A 15,180-nucleotide genomic window follows, 5' to 3' on the forward strand; every position below is an offset into this window, starting at 1 on the left:
GCCTCTCCATCCCTCCAAAGACCCACTTGGAGTCAGACTTGGCGCTTGTGGCACCAGACTCGCTCACTCCCATAGGATAACATTGGGGATTGGACTTGTAGTGCATTGATGGGGACAAGATGGATGCCCCCACATATTTCGGTTCCCAGAACTGCATGTGCAGTCTAGTCTTTTGGGTATCGTTCAGCCCAGAGACACCTGGGATACCCAGAGACTATTTAAGCCAAGCCCAGGGTGTGTTACGCTCACCTGGCTCCCACAGGGGCGTCGGTCGGACCCGGACAGCTGCGGTCTCCACCCACGTGATGCGTAGTGCAGCAATGACTGACTGGATCTGCCCTCCAAATCTTGTCTGCTTAACCCGTAGAAATATTCCCCTGCAAGTGGAGAGATGGATTTAGCCACTTGTGGATTCAAGTGATGGCACCCCCACAGTCCTCCCCAACTAATCACCTCGGAAATGCCCTCACAGCAATCTCACCTTATATTCTTGAAAGATGAGCTCTCCATCCTGCGTGGATTTGCAGGGGCGCGTTGATTCCAGTTACTTCACTGGTTTGAAGGCTCGGGAAAGTTCCGGAGAGTATTGACTCTGAGGTTCCTGGTGAGGACCAGTAAATATTAAGTTCATAGAGTTCAATATGTCCGATGTTCACTCTTGTTCCCCCCTTCCTTTCTTGTCTTGCAGCTGGCTCGTGAAAAGATGCTCTTGTGGCAGCTGGTGGCGCTCAGGTAAGAGTCTGTATTACCCGGCGTGTCCGGTATTTTTGCACAAGGAAAACGTGTTGTTTCGTCTCTCTTTACAGATGCGGCATGTGAAAATATGGAGAGTCACAAAAGGATGCCTCCGGTGGTAAATCAGGTAAGTCTATTTTGGTAAGAATTATATTTGTTGATTCCCTCGGCTCACCTTGTGGTTTTCTTTTGTCTCCTTGGTGCCGAAGTTCGGCAAAGAAATGATGGAGTTAGCGCCGACCCGAAGGATGCTGTGAACACTGGTGAGTATGGCGCGGCGCTGCAGCTGGAGGTGCGGTGCGTGCAGAAATGATGTTCTTTACAGGTCTGGAGACAAGATGGATCCAGAATCAGGTGTGGAATAGAAATAAGTTCATTTTCTAACCTTGTCTCTTTCTTTCCTCTTTGTTTTAGGAGCCCCGGATTCGAGGCGGGCGTGGCAGAAGACTGGATGCAGGCTGCAGGCACGGTGAGTGTTACGCTGCTGGATGCAGAATAACGTGAAGCGTGTGTTGCTGGTCGGGTGTGGTTTAAATAGCCTCAAAAGTAGTCCCAGGTAAGAAGTCCCTAGAACCACACCCGAGTAAAAAATAGTCCCTGTAGAAAAATAGTCCCTTTCAGGCTTCATGTTGGATTGGAGTCATTTGCAGCATGGTCTGCCTGAGGTAAGTAATGACTATGAGCCTGGCGCCTTAGGCGCCAGGACTGATTCCTACTATGAGCCTGGCTGCTAAGGTGCCAGGACTGAACCCAGATAGCCCCTAGCCGGGGCTGCTGAGGTTTATTAAATGTCTAGATGCCTGCTCCCGGGGCTGATGGGCTTGGTTCGGATGCCTGGGGGTAGGCATCATGACAGGCTGAGAAACATGCTTTGCGTTTTCTGCACCTGCAGCGTGACACTCACTGTGTTTAGATCGGTGTCCAGTAGGCCTGCATCTTTCTTCTCGCTCAGCTCCTGCAAGAACAAGAACACCGTTAGGAACAGCCTTACCTTGCAGCGCTTCTGCCCATCATTCATCGCACCTTCTGTTCTGCGGACATCTTCGGCGGTGTCATTCCCATCCCGGCACGTTGCTTCCTAAGGAAAAGGGAAAAGAACAGAAAAAAGGCATTAGTAAGCACTCTGCAAATCTTTGCTTATTTTTAAATACCTTACGAGCTTCAAATGCTTTCTTGAATCCCAGCCGCTCTGTGGGAACTCTGTCTCCGGAACTTCTCATCCATCTGCAAGAGGGAAAAGACACTCCAGGTTAGCGTGGAAACATCTAGAGGCGCCGCATACCGCGCTTACTCACTGCATTTGTTCTTCATAACCGGCATCCACTCTGAAAACGTCGCAGCACCTAAAATACAAAAAAAAGAACTCAGTTCAATACAAATACGAAAGGGGTGCATTGCGCATCGCGCTCTCACTCACCTTCAGCACTACTCATCTCAGCAGCATGCCGCCATCCCCGGACGCCGGACATCATCTAAGGAAGGAAAGGAACAAAGTTAGAGAACTGTTCAAAAGACTCATTATACTTACCTGTAGGACTCTTGCCAGTGAAGTAACTAGGCAGCAACGAGCCCGCATCAATCAATGCGCCCCTGCGCTGAAAGCAGGATGGCGAGCACACTATCCAAGAAAACAAGGTGAGCTGTGGATCAAAGGGAAGGGTTGGACCCCGGGGAAGAAGGGGTTCAAGCACACAGAGACAATAGGGAGTTAAACTCTACCAATCCTGTGTTTCAGGCCCAGTCTCCAGTCGAATAGCCTCCAGGGAAGGGTTTGAGGTCGTAAGAGGACAGAACAGGCTGAATGACCTCCCCGTGGATACCAGGTGAGCGTTACACGAAGCCCTTAGGCAATCCTTTGGGGCCTTAAAGGTCCCCATGGGTGCCAGTGCTCTGGGAAGGCTGGTCTGCTCCTGATATCTGGGGGCAAGCACAGTGACATTTATTTTGAAGGCATGGGAAATCATCTTCAGGATAGGGACAGTGAGGTGTTTATGAAACCTTTTGAGTTAATAAAATGGCAGCTCATGTAAAACCTTTACCAAGTTGTCCGCCTCACATTTCTGACCCCTCACAAAGCCCATAGAGCTCGGAGCTACCGAGGCAGAAAGAAGCAAACCCACGTGAGAAGCAGCATGTCGGCTGCAATGCCAAAAATGTTGCCAAAAACCTGTCCAGGATGGGAGGAACCAACAAGAGAGACCTGCCCACACAGCGTGCAGGTCCACACTGACCAGAGAGACTGCATGCCCTGACGAGCGCCGCTGCTGGAAAGAAGGTATGCTGCCTCATACTAGTAGCAGGTGGAGGGCAGTGAGGCCACAGCAGAGCTCATGCAGGCCTAAGCATCTGCATACTCTAGAAGGGGGTGAAAGAACTGACAAACACAGTCAGGCTCAGAAACTCTTTAGCCCAAGTCGGACTGAGAATCTACATGCCCAACAAGGGGGGTGAAAGAACTGACGAATACAAGTGGGCTGAGAAAACCACTAGATCATCCTGGTCTGAAAATGTGCATACCCCATGGAGGGGGGAACAAACTGACAATCATGGGTGGGCTGAGAAAGCCCTAAGCCGATGTTGGGCTGAAAATCTGAATATCCCATGAAGGAGTGCACAAACTGACAATCACAGCCGGAATGAGAAAGCCTTAAGCCCATGCCGGGCTCTGAATTCACATACTCCATGAGGGGTAAAGAAAACTAAGCAGCATAACAGGACTGGAAAAGCCCATGACCCAATGCTGGGCTGAGAATACAAATACCCCATGAGGGGGTGAAGATATTGATAAGCAAAACAAAGCCGAACAAGCCTTTAGCCCACACAGGGCTAAGATTCCAAAGACCCCATGAGGGGATGAGAGAATCAACCTACAAAGAGAAGATGAAGAGCTGAGGAGACCTGGCCAAGATACCAAATATTCCACAAGAGGATAAGAAGTCCCACAACTCAAGCAAGAGCAAGCAAGGTAATTACCTAAAATACTCCAAGTTGCAAAGTACTTCAAGCTGGTGTGAGAGCTGATTTCGGGGTTTGTCAATACCGACCAACCCAGTTCAGGTAAACCTGCTGTTTCCACAGAGGAGAACACACCCAGAAGACAGACTGCTGCGGCCCCCACTTACTGTGGGCACCATCTTCTGCACCCGGGATGGTGGCATTACCCGTTGTGGCATCTTGGCATGGAGCCTCCTGAGGTCTCCCTGTCAGTCCTCAGCGGGACACCAACACCGTTGGATGGAGACCTCCATGTTGGGAGCGGTGCACATGCGCAGGGGACCATCGTCGTGTATCCCTGCATTAGCAGTGCACCTCTCCCTGTCCATTGCCCCCTAACAATTGGGAACAGAAGGCTGAGTCTCGTTTTCATGCCAGTGCCGTTAAGAACTCCTGAAATGCCAGACACAGTGTGTTGCAATCCTCTCCTGTACTCTGTGGAGACGCTCATTGTCTGGCAGTTCTTTTGCCCCGTTGGTCCTGATTTCTGCCTGTTTTCCTGACTACCTGAGGCCTGCTTCTCTGCCCCTTTGCCTGCCTCTCTGTGTTAGGGTTCTTATCTTACCTTTGTCCAGCTTCCATTTGAGGCTTATTCTCTGCCTTTTTGTCTGCTTACCTGCCTGGGGCCTGCGCCCTATCATCTCCAAATTTTCCTGGCCTCTCTCTATCTCTCTGGCCACCATATTTGGCTTCCTTGCCATTCCCTTCTTCTTGGCCGGCTGTCCATCTGGCACCCCCTAACCACCTCTGGTGGCCTTTTCCCGTCACGCTCCAGCTACAGTGTTCACACTGTCCTGGCGCCACGAGTAAAGGTAACAATTTAAGGAGGTGCTGGGAATGTCCTTTTCCTGACAGTCCCGGTATATTGGTCCAGCTCTGTTGACAAGGAGGCACTTTCACACTGCTGTCTACCCAATCAGGGGCGCACCCAGGTGTCATTGTGGACGACGCCAAACGCACTCGGACCAAGCACCCAGGTAAACAACCATAGCAGGGAACGCAGCATGAAGCACAGCTTGACAATGACAAGGCCTTTTGGCTAAGAGACAAACAGAGAGATGTTTCTTCTTTTTTGTTTTGAACCACAACAACAGGCCTAGGACCAGAGAACTCTTTGGTGGGGGTCATAAAACTAATCCACGTCAACTGGGAAGTAACCCTGTCCCAGCCAAGGTTTATGTTATCTTTTTTCTTTTATAGTGGTAGGACAGATGTTAGGGTAGTGTAGCTTTGGACCAAGGACAGAGTTTCTTTGTATGACGTCCTGACAAGCACCAGATCATTATTTTATTTAGAGCAGGGTACCCATCCTAGAAGTAGGGTGATATTTTGTTGTGACTGCTTAGACCTGGTGAATGTTAACTCATGTGTGGTCATATCTCCCTTGCCAGTATCCTCTGCTTGGCGTTTCTCCTTTACAGACTAGAGGCAGAAGCTTTGTGATCTTCCCTCTGGTACCACAAGCTGTTGCCAACCTTAGTACTGTGCCTTTTCTAAGTTCATATTCACTGTGTGAAGGAGGCCTTGGGGATGGAGCCTGCTACCTCCTTCAACTCCATTTACAACAGCTGGAGCGGCCTCTGACTTGAATGTCCAGTTATCCTGCACAGAGTGGACAGGGGTGACAAGGTGCACATTCTCGAAAGAGCCAAGAAAGGCCCTTGCGAGAACTATCTTCAACAAGCACCTTAAAACACATATTCTGATGCCACATGTTTGCCATAATCCATACTAAAAGAATATAAAGATTCTGGACAAGAAGGATAGAAAACTATTTTAAAACGTTACCGTAGTCACCAGGAAGTGATTGCCTGGCTTCGGCAGACAAGGGTGGACTTGGAACTAAAAGTGGCCATGAAATTTCTATTTTAGTGCTTCCAGATTACACCATGTGGGCAAAGGTAGCGAGCATGTCGAACCCCTCTAAGTAGGAAGGTCCCTGCCCAAGCAAATTGGGAAAGATATGTAGTTTAAAGCACATTTGTCCCTGCATACAGATTACAAAATAGTTAAACAAAACAATAAACTGACATAATACATATGTTAACTGAACAGTGAAGAATAATATACGGCAGGCTTTATAACAAATTCTTTGCTTCAGTAGGATGTTGGGGATGAGCAGGGATGGAAGGGGGGAGGCGGGTGATTGGAGTGATCATGAGAGAGGGTAAGAGGAGCAGACAGCCAACATAGCCACACTAAAAAGGCCTGTTTTATACAGGCCAATAGGAAATCTCCAGTGTTGCTCTTAGGCCAGTTTACCACTGTCTGCAGGAGGCAAGTACATGCATTGTCTCATGTATCCTATACGTAGAGCAGTAAAGGCAGATCATGTCAATTTCTGGTCCGCAGTAGAAGTTGGCATATGTTCCAAAGTGTTGATGATCTTAAGGATGGGTAATCATGCAGTACATTTTAAAATCGAAAACCTCTGACTCTGAAAAAGTACAATACCTTTATGTCAGCATGTAGAATATAGCCGTGTAGCGTCAAGCTTCATACTCTCAGCTTATAATTGACTCTGCACGGTCCATTTGGTTGTTGTGTCCCCACTAAATGGCTATTACTCTGCACAAAAGGAAAGGATAAAACATCTGAAACAATGTATTAATCATTTTGATATATTTTTTTTTCCTTTTTATAACCACATATTCCACAAATGAGCAATATCCAGCTACTCTAAAGCGGTGGTATTTACCCAGTGTACTGCACGGGTGATGGGTATTTGTAAAAGGATTGTGAGTCACACTTGAGACAGTTGGGTGTGTTTCCCTAGAACACCACTGGAAAAAAACAGAACTACAAACGCACTGGGCTCCTCACTCTCAGAATCAAAAGTCATGTACTGAGGATTTTCAAAGTATTGGACAGTGTATTTATATTCGGTCTGAAATTTGACATGAAGTAATAATTGGCCAATGAAATTACAACAAATCATCGAACATTTTTCCAAACATGTACATAATATGTCAGTGAATCAATGAATCAACAAATAAATTCAAAAGGCACAGGCACCTGTCAGATGATTTGTTGTAACTTGATTGACCAACTTATTTCATATCAAATTTCAAATGTCAGTCAGACACACTGGAAATGACTACATCCTACCATTCATACAGCTCATCATCAGAAGTAAGCCACAGTCATGCACAGAGTACTCCTCATTTGGGCTCCTATTTGGCCACCAGCCAGAAACCCTCCTAAACCTTCTCAAGGAATAATGGAAGAAACAACACCTCAAAGAAATAACACTGATGGAATATGCACACGATCATTGAAAACATATGCAGGCTTTGCAAGCAGGAGACACCCAAATGCTCCAAAACGCTGGATAAAATGAAAGAAAACAAACTACTATAACTGGGGAATGAGAATTCACGTTTTAGAACCTTGGGACCAAGTAATAGCTCTTCTGCTAACTTATGATAATAAGTTAGTGGCAAAATGGAGAGGGGCCTATACGATTCTAGAGGCTGTGGGACCGGTTATATATAAGGTCGCCCAGGAAGATTGAAGACACCCAATTCAATCATACCATGTGAATTTACTAAAAGAATGGCATGAACCAGACACCAAAGTGGCATTATTAATCCATAAACAACAAGACTGTCCAGTGATGAATCACAGAAAATAAGTCACCGCTCAGCAAGACCTTGTGATCAACACTTCCCTGCCTGCATCACGGAAGGTGGAGCTTTGGCCAACCCTGCAATCTCATCAAAAAGTCTTCTCTCACCTTCCTGGGAGAACCTCAATAAGAGAATATTGAATATTCACCTAACCAGGCATGGTTGTTTATCTGAACCCGTACTGCATTCTAGAGGTAAGGCGTGAGGCTGTAGAAAAGTAGATCAATGAGATGCATTGTCTCGGAGTCATCGAATCTTTGAACAGCCACTGGTGTGTGCCCATTGTTCTGGTACCTAAACCGGATGGTACTATAAGATTCTGCATGGACCTCTGGAAAATGACTAGTCTATCCACCTATGCTGCATACCCAATGCTGTGAAAAGACAAACACCTGGACAGTTTGGGGCCTGCTAAGTATATAAGTACCTCAAATTTAAGCAGGGGATACTGGCAGATTCCCCTTAGACAAGAGACCAGAGAAAAGACAACATGTGTCACGCCACAAGGGTTGATCCCCCTTTAAGGTAATTCCTTTTGGGTTACACTGAGACACAGAATGTGATGGATGATCTTCTCCAGAAACATCATAGATACACAGCTGCCTACCTCAACGATATAGTCATGTGCAACCCAACCAGGAAAGATCACCTAGAACATCAAGGAGACGTTCCAACCACAATAAAGTAGGCTGGCCTGAAGATAAACCATTGGGAAACTACTACAGCTGCAAACCAGATGAATTAACTAGCATACAGTGTTGCTGGTGGGATCATTAAACCTCAATTTGACAAAGTCAAAGCTGTGCAGAAGATACCCGTCCCTCTTACACCAAAAGAAACCGTGGCATTCCTGGGTTTCATTGAGTACTACTAATACTTTGTTCCGCACTCTGCATCGTTAGCAACACCTCTTATAAACTTGTTGCAGAAAACAAGAAATACTGATCCAAATGTCATTTCCCAGGTGCAAAAGGCCATCCAAGCCCTGGAAAACGCTTTAACAGAAGACACTCACCTACATTGCCTGGAATTCGGTGCACCTTTCATTATACAAATGGACGTCTCCGCATTGGGTTGGGCACCGCCCTCCAAGGCAAGATGAAAGGCCTGCTCACATGGCTCTCTATACAAAAGGATTCCAACCCCTGAATATTGCAATGGCTCCTGGCACTCCAAGCATTCATCTTCGCTGTCCTCTACAAAACTGGACGCCTTCATACCAATATGGAGTTCTTCTACCAGAGGCCCACCCTGGCTCAGCATTAGGACTTGAGTGGGGGAGGCGGGATCTATGAGGTTCAGACCAGTAGGTGCGGCAATGAAAAGGAGCCCTTCATGGACTTTATAGGGTCATAGGGCCCGAAAAAATGATTGAGAACAGACCATTTAACGGAAACACACTGACGGGTACCGAGCTGGAGAGAAAGTGTCTCCAGCATGGAACTGTGGGATATGCGCCGAGTGTGATATGAAAGCAGAGGCGCTGACTACCTTAACATGTGGCAAGAAACCATGTCCCACCCAGAATCCAATCCAAGACTAAGCTCAAACCCCAACACAAATTCCCAGAATCCAACCTAATAGAATCCAATGCAGGGCAAGCAACCCTGTCCTTCGCCATCAGCAAGGGAACAGAGGAATTTCCCCAGACCGGCAGCACTGTGGAATACAAGAGTGTTGGGCCAAAGACTAAGATAGGAGAAAGAGGTGGATACTTGAGCCACACAACCTTATTAGATGGAGGGAACCATGACCGCCGACCCACAAGTGACCAATCAGAGGCAGGAGAAGAATATAAAATGGAAAAATAACATGGCAACAGCCTTCTGTTTTCCTTTCAGGTGGCTGAGCCATAGGGAAAAGAGGATGATGACTACACCTGGGCCGATTAGAATCAAGATAAGATATTAGGGTAGTTAGGTTGGGTTCCACGCCAGAATTAAATAAACTCAGTTCACAGGTATATAAACAAAAGGGATTTATTAATTAAAAACTTAAGTCCTTAGGTACTTAAATACATTCCTAAGTCACACCTGGCTAAGTAAGCCTTCCTAAGCCAACATCATCCATATGGTGGCACCTGCCAATGTTTCTCCTGTGACCGGGCTTTGTCAAGTTGTAGCAAAAAAAATGCAATACAGTGTGAAGCCTAGTCACCTGTTTACCAGTACAGGTAGCTATGTCCTGGATTCCACTGTCATATAGTGTGTCCTTAGTTAGTTACAGTGTGTATGATATTTTATTGAATGTGTAACCATCCTGACCTTGTTACTTCACAATTTACACATGCTAACAACCATTAGTTTTTTAAATTTATTCCCTCATTAGTACATTGTTACATATGATATGATATGGCATTTATAACGTGTCTAAACACAATTGTTTCAAGGCGCGACGAGGCAAGGGAGGGGGAACAAAGGGAAGACAGACAACGATCTTACTAGGCCAGGTGTCATTCAGATCGCGCAAGTGCATGGGAAGGGCGAAAGGGAAAAGTGCGAGGGGGAAGGGAGAGGGGAAAGTGCAGTACATGGGAAAGTAGAATAAATAAGATAAATAAGACGGCCAGCTGGTGGCAAGTGCAAGGAAAGTGCAGACAAAAGTGCTGGTAGGGGGACTGTAGGGATACAGAAAACAGTCCCCAGGTGCAGGGGTTGCCAGGGAGGCAGTGCAGGTGTGCAACTGGCGGGGCCTGAGCCCGAGATCAGAAAGGGTGGCTAGGTAACCAGTGCAGTTTCAGCCAGGAATTCAGCAGGGGAGAGGGGGGGAGAAAGTAGAAGCAAAGAGGAAGGTTGTGAGGTGCTTCCGGAACAGGAGATGGTTCTCCTTAAGTTTCAGGGAGGCAGCAAGGCTGTTCCAGAGGGAGTCCCCTGCCGAAGAGAGAAAGAGCTACCACCTACCACCAACTCATTGCTTGGAGAAGCGACTGACCCTGAGGAAGTTGGAGCCGGATGAGCGAAGAGCTCAAGAAGGAAGATATTCAGGGAGAGAGAGCTGAAGGTATTGCGGCCCCAGGCCCCAGAAGGCCCTGTGGACAATGCAGAGGGTTTTGAACTTAATCCTCGCAGCCTGGGAGACAGTGCAGAAATTTCAGTCCTGGAGAGATACGATCCCTGGGCTTGAGGCCAAGGACAAGTATTGCAGTCCTGTTCTGGATAAGTTGCAGAGGGAGGAGAGTAGAGGCAGGCAGATTTGGATAGAGGCTGTTACAATAGTCCAGCCTAGAGAGAACCATATATACTTAATGCATCATCATAATAAATCATAGTGCATGACTCTTATGATAAGACCTAACTCACCAAGCGAACGGCTGCATAACATTCGCAAACAGTAATGGGGAGAGTTAACAGACCTGACTCATAAGTTAAATCACTTTCACAGGTTACCATTCACATGGATTGTAGAGGTTTGATTATCATATATCACCAGAATACCTTGCAGAAAAGTGTCCACAAATTCCATAGCTTCCAGAGTCTCTTTAAAAAATTCTTAGTTGTCTCTGTCGAACACATTTTCTGTGTCATGCGTTTAAATCAGATGGGGCTTTTGGAAATCCTGTGGAAACAAACCCAGCTTGATCTGAATAAAACAGTTGTGGGATGAGAGTCTTCAATCTGGAAGCTAGGATCTTGGCAAATATCTGTGCATCCATATTTAAAATGGGTATTGTAAGGAAGGCATGGTATCACAAGTATGACCCTGGCACAAAACATACAATTTGTAAAACATTTATTTAAGTTGCTGGGTTTGGAAAACCTCCTACTTTGCTCTATAACTAGGATGGAAGTCTCTACCATCAAATAATAAATGGAACAGTCCTAGTTGAGTCCATCAAATCAAAGTGGCCTATGCTAACATAATCCAATGCCTGCCCTATGTCTTGTGTGTAAAGGAGAATATGTATGCAAAATTAAATTAGTGTTCAAATATAAAGAATAATTATGGCTAAGTCTGCTCTCCTTCCCACGTTAGACAACACTGAGTAGACAACACATTAGATGGGAGGCGGTCCCCGTAGGCAGGATGACACACTCTGGCTCAGGTTCTTAACACAAAGGCAGTTCAAAACGTGTATTGCGGCCCGCCTGGCCTTCCATGTTAAAGTCTCTCTTTCCAGCTTTCAAAAGACAGTCCAACAAAAAGCTCACGACGGTCCCCCTCTGTCGAACTCAGACCTCAAAGCAAAAGTTCGACAGTCCCCCTCAGTTGGGCTCAGACCTTTCAAAGCAAAAGTTGAAAACACTTTGCAGGGGTTTCCTTCCCCAAGCTTCATTCACATCCTTTAGGCGTTCCCTTCCACAAATGTATTACACTTCCGGTCTTCCTCAGTCAGGCTCGTTTTCTGATGTCGAAGACTTTCAAATGTGCGTGATTTTTACTACAGACCTCGGCAGGACCACTTCTACTTTCCCATTCTGCTGACACACCTGTGTTATATGCCCCAGTGCTTCTTGGTACAGGTAGTTCAATGTCATAAGCACCAAAGTTCAATGTTCACATTTTTCTCTGTCCCATTTCCTCAGGTTAATTTTGATCACTTTGCTTTTAGAGTTCATTCACTATTATAGCTAAAAACATTTCATCTTTCACGATACTTTGGAGTGGGCCACTTCCTTTCGGCGGACTACTCCATTACTCAGTATCGCTGGTTTCACAACTATCATTACTTCAAGGTTAATTCACAAGTCTGCCTTCGTGTCTCATCCACACGCAGGCAGCCTTCAATTGTGCAATATATTGTGCAATATAATGTTACAACTTCAATCTTTCCCTTACACACACCAGTCTTTCATGTCGCTTGCCAACTCACCAGCTGTGTGTGTTTCTTTCTTTTCGTCACAGTTTTTCAATTCACGAGTCAAGGTTAGTACCACAGGATTGGCCTCGCCTCCCCAACTATGTCATTTACCCAGGAGGGTCGCTGGCATCCTTGAAACACAATGCAGCTTTCTTATTAGGGATTTGGCCTTCTCCATGTTTCTTTCGCGGCCTTTTGGAGGCACAAACCTCCTGCAGGGAACTCTTGGGGTTCTCCAACCTTTGTTCTCCTGCCTTGGTCCGTTGCTCTGCTCCAGTAGGTTCACCTTCGCCCCAGAGGTTCTGCTCTTGCTCGGGTTCCACCTTGCTCAGAGTGTGCCTCTATGTTCGCCTTTTATCCGTGTGAGGAAAGCTAATTGGTATCAGATGTATGCACTCTTCCTCGGCCCAGTGTTTGTGTGAAAAGTGGGGCGGGGGTAGTTGGGACATCGTATAATCCTATAAAATAGGATGGGTTAGGTTTACAGGAAGGGGGGAATACCTTGTGATCAACACTTCCCTGCCTGCATCACTCATCTAGGTGATCCCCCTGCACCTGTCCACCCCCAGGGTCTGGATCCAATGGCGACGGCTGTGCCCTGGCCACCTGAGAGAGAGATCCCTGGGGACTAGTTGGTGAGACACACTTTGGTTTCTCACAGTATGACCCACATTCCTCTGGATCCTTTCCCAATATGAGGATCAGAAGTACAGTAGTCTCACCAATTCTTGGGGAAATGGACCTTGAATCTGAGAACATTTTAAATATTGACTGTGGTTAATATTTACATGATGTAACTGTGTTTAGAAATTAGACGTGCAGCAATCCCATGGGCCTTTTTAGGTTTCAAGGCCTTAATGGCAATATTTTTTCCGTCAATACTGCCCTTTTTTCCTGTCTGTTCTGGAGAAATCACTGGGAGGACAGCCTTAGTAATATATTTGTATATTTGTAAACAGGATTCCTGGCTGGGATAATATGCCGTGTACTTTGTAGACCTCAACACCCACTAATCGCATGCTTGCCCATACTTCTGCATGATCGATTTTGGATTTAACAACAGAGGGCTAGAAGCGTGTCTGCTTTATTACTTGTATCATACTTTTCTCCTCTTTATTAATGAAGAGCGCATTGTTCTGTCCCCTAATTGCAGTGAGTCTGCAAAAGTTCTTTCTAGAGCTATTTGCCTTATGTTGTTCCTCTAGAGATTCAAGCTCGGAGCCCAAGCAACCATGTTCTAGTGTTCTTGTTCTAGCTATCTCTGATCCTAGCACTTGGAATGTCCAGCTAATCACTGCTTTAAAAGAGTGGAAATTATTATTAAAGGATGTGTCTCCTGGTTTATTCTCTTGAAGAAGTCTATTATTTTGTCAGCAGTCGACCCAGTCATTGCTGGATCTCTACGCAGATGCATGGAGGATGCCCAGATTCGCCTTGTCAGCCTGTGAGAGGGTGAGGTTTAGAGTCAGACCAAAGACCACATATGGGAACATTACCCATGATTATGCCATCTACTGAGATTGTTGATGTGAAAATAATAATCAATACTGGTGTAAATTTTGTGGAAATAGGAAAAATAATCCCTCTGCATCTCATGAAATAACCTCCAGGTTGTCACACACACACAACATCCATGCCTGCAAACACTCAGAAACCAGCAAGCATGCATACTCACACCCCCAGACAATTCACACGACACAAAGACCTGCAGGCACACATGTATTTCATTCCACTTACTGAAGGCGTCCGGCCTTGTGCCTCCATCCATGCTGACGCCTGGGCATGGTGGATTCACGTGAGCAAGCCAGGTGTCGATGCACAGTGCGATTGGCTGTCTTGGATTGCCATGTCAGCTGCAATGCCACACCAGCAGCCTCATCCTCAGTTGAGATGGGGTATTTAAACCCCACGCACAAACGGCTGAGTGTGTCTTAATGCAATCAGCCAGTACTTGTGCTGCAAAGTCTTGACTAGCTTTTGCTTTTCCCTTTGCTTATCTTGGCCTCTCCTTGTCCCTTTTTCCTTTTATGTCTTGCCTAGCTCAGCCAGCAATCTCTAGTCCCTGTCTGTTGTCCTGTTCTCTTGGCTCTCTCTTCCCTGTGTTCCGTGCCAGCCTTGAGTTCCAGTCTGCCTTCCAGTCCTCTCCTTACAAGTTCATCTTGTTTCTGTTTTGGCCTCATTTCCAAGTCCCATTTGTTTTTGAGCATTCACCTGCCTGCTGCTGTTATCTGCTGTTCTGCCTCAACAACCAGCCGGACTATCACCTTCTGCAATATCGTCTTTGAAGGTCTGCCAGGATCCCCTGCCAGTTGTGAAGAATCCTACGGATCCCTCACTGAAACCCTGCCTAAAGTCTCCTCCCAGGTGGCCAGGGAAAGGCAGATGCTTCCTGATCCTGACCTTGAGGGTGGTGCACTGCAGGAGGATCACCTGGGAGGAGACAGGGTCCGAGGTGGTGAGGAGATCCCATGGGATGAGATGCAGTATTTGTCTAATGAAAAGAAGTGCCTTTCTGGGCTGCCAAAAGAGGTAATGGCATATTGTTGTCATAATATCTCTGATTCCCATATAAAGATCTGTAACCAGGGGTATAAATTCTGTTGAAGCTGGGCAAGCCTTATTAACAGAAAGATCTTTCAGGGTATCGCAGAATAAACACTTTCCTTTACTCCCAAAGGTATAATATAAAAGGATCTGGAGAACATGCCTTGAATTCAATATCTTTCTCTGTAGCAACTAATTCTGACAATCCCTCTTTTAATGAGTTTAAGGGAAATAGAGCTACCCTTAAAAATAACACAATGATTAAAAGAACTAACATTGTTGAAGGGGACTACAAATCCTATGATCCCACAAGTACTGTGACGAGGAAGAGGGCTGAAGAGGCATGCAGATGCAGTAGTCAGGCAATTATGCCTAACAGCCCACACCTGAAAGAACCTAGGAGGTTTAAAAGGCCCCCTCAGGTGCAATTAATTGACAGGAGAGGAAGGAGCTGGAACTGTGACTGGAATGCGAGTTGTA

At 46.3% G+C, this 15,180-nt stretch overlaps 1 protein-coding gene across 1 annotated transcript in view; it reads right to left on the reverse strand.

The window, feature by feature from the left end:
- Positions 1–15,180, reverse strand: part of CYP39A1 (cytochrome P450 family 39 subfamily A member 1) — a 747,125-nt gene that overhangs the window by 25,774 nt on the left and 706,171 nt on the right. Inside the window, exon 12 of the mRNA XM_069605805.1 lies at positions 6,184–6,297. Coding sequence (XP_069461906.1) covers positions 6,226–6,297 — 72 coding nt within the window. The 3' untranslated portion in view covers positions 6,184–6,225. The remainder of the gene's footprint in view (positions 1–6,183; positions 6,298–15,180) is intronic.

This window comes from Ambystoma mexicanum, chromosome 4p, assembly GCF_040938575.1.
Source record: "Ambystoma mexicanum isolate Mex_15411 chromosome 4p, UKY_AmexF1_1, whole genome shotgun sequence".
In the NCBI taxonomy this organism is placed as follows: Eukaryota; Metazoa; Chordata; class Amphibia; order Caudata; family Ambystomatidae; genus Ambystoma; species Ambystoma mexicanum.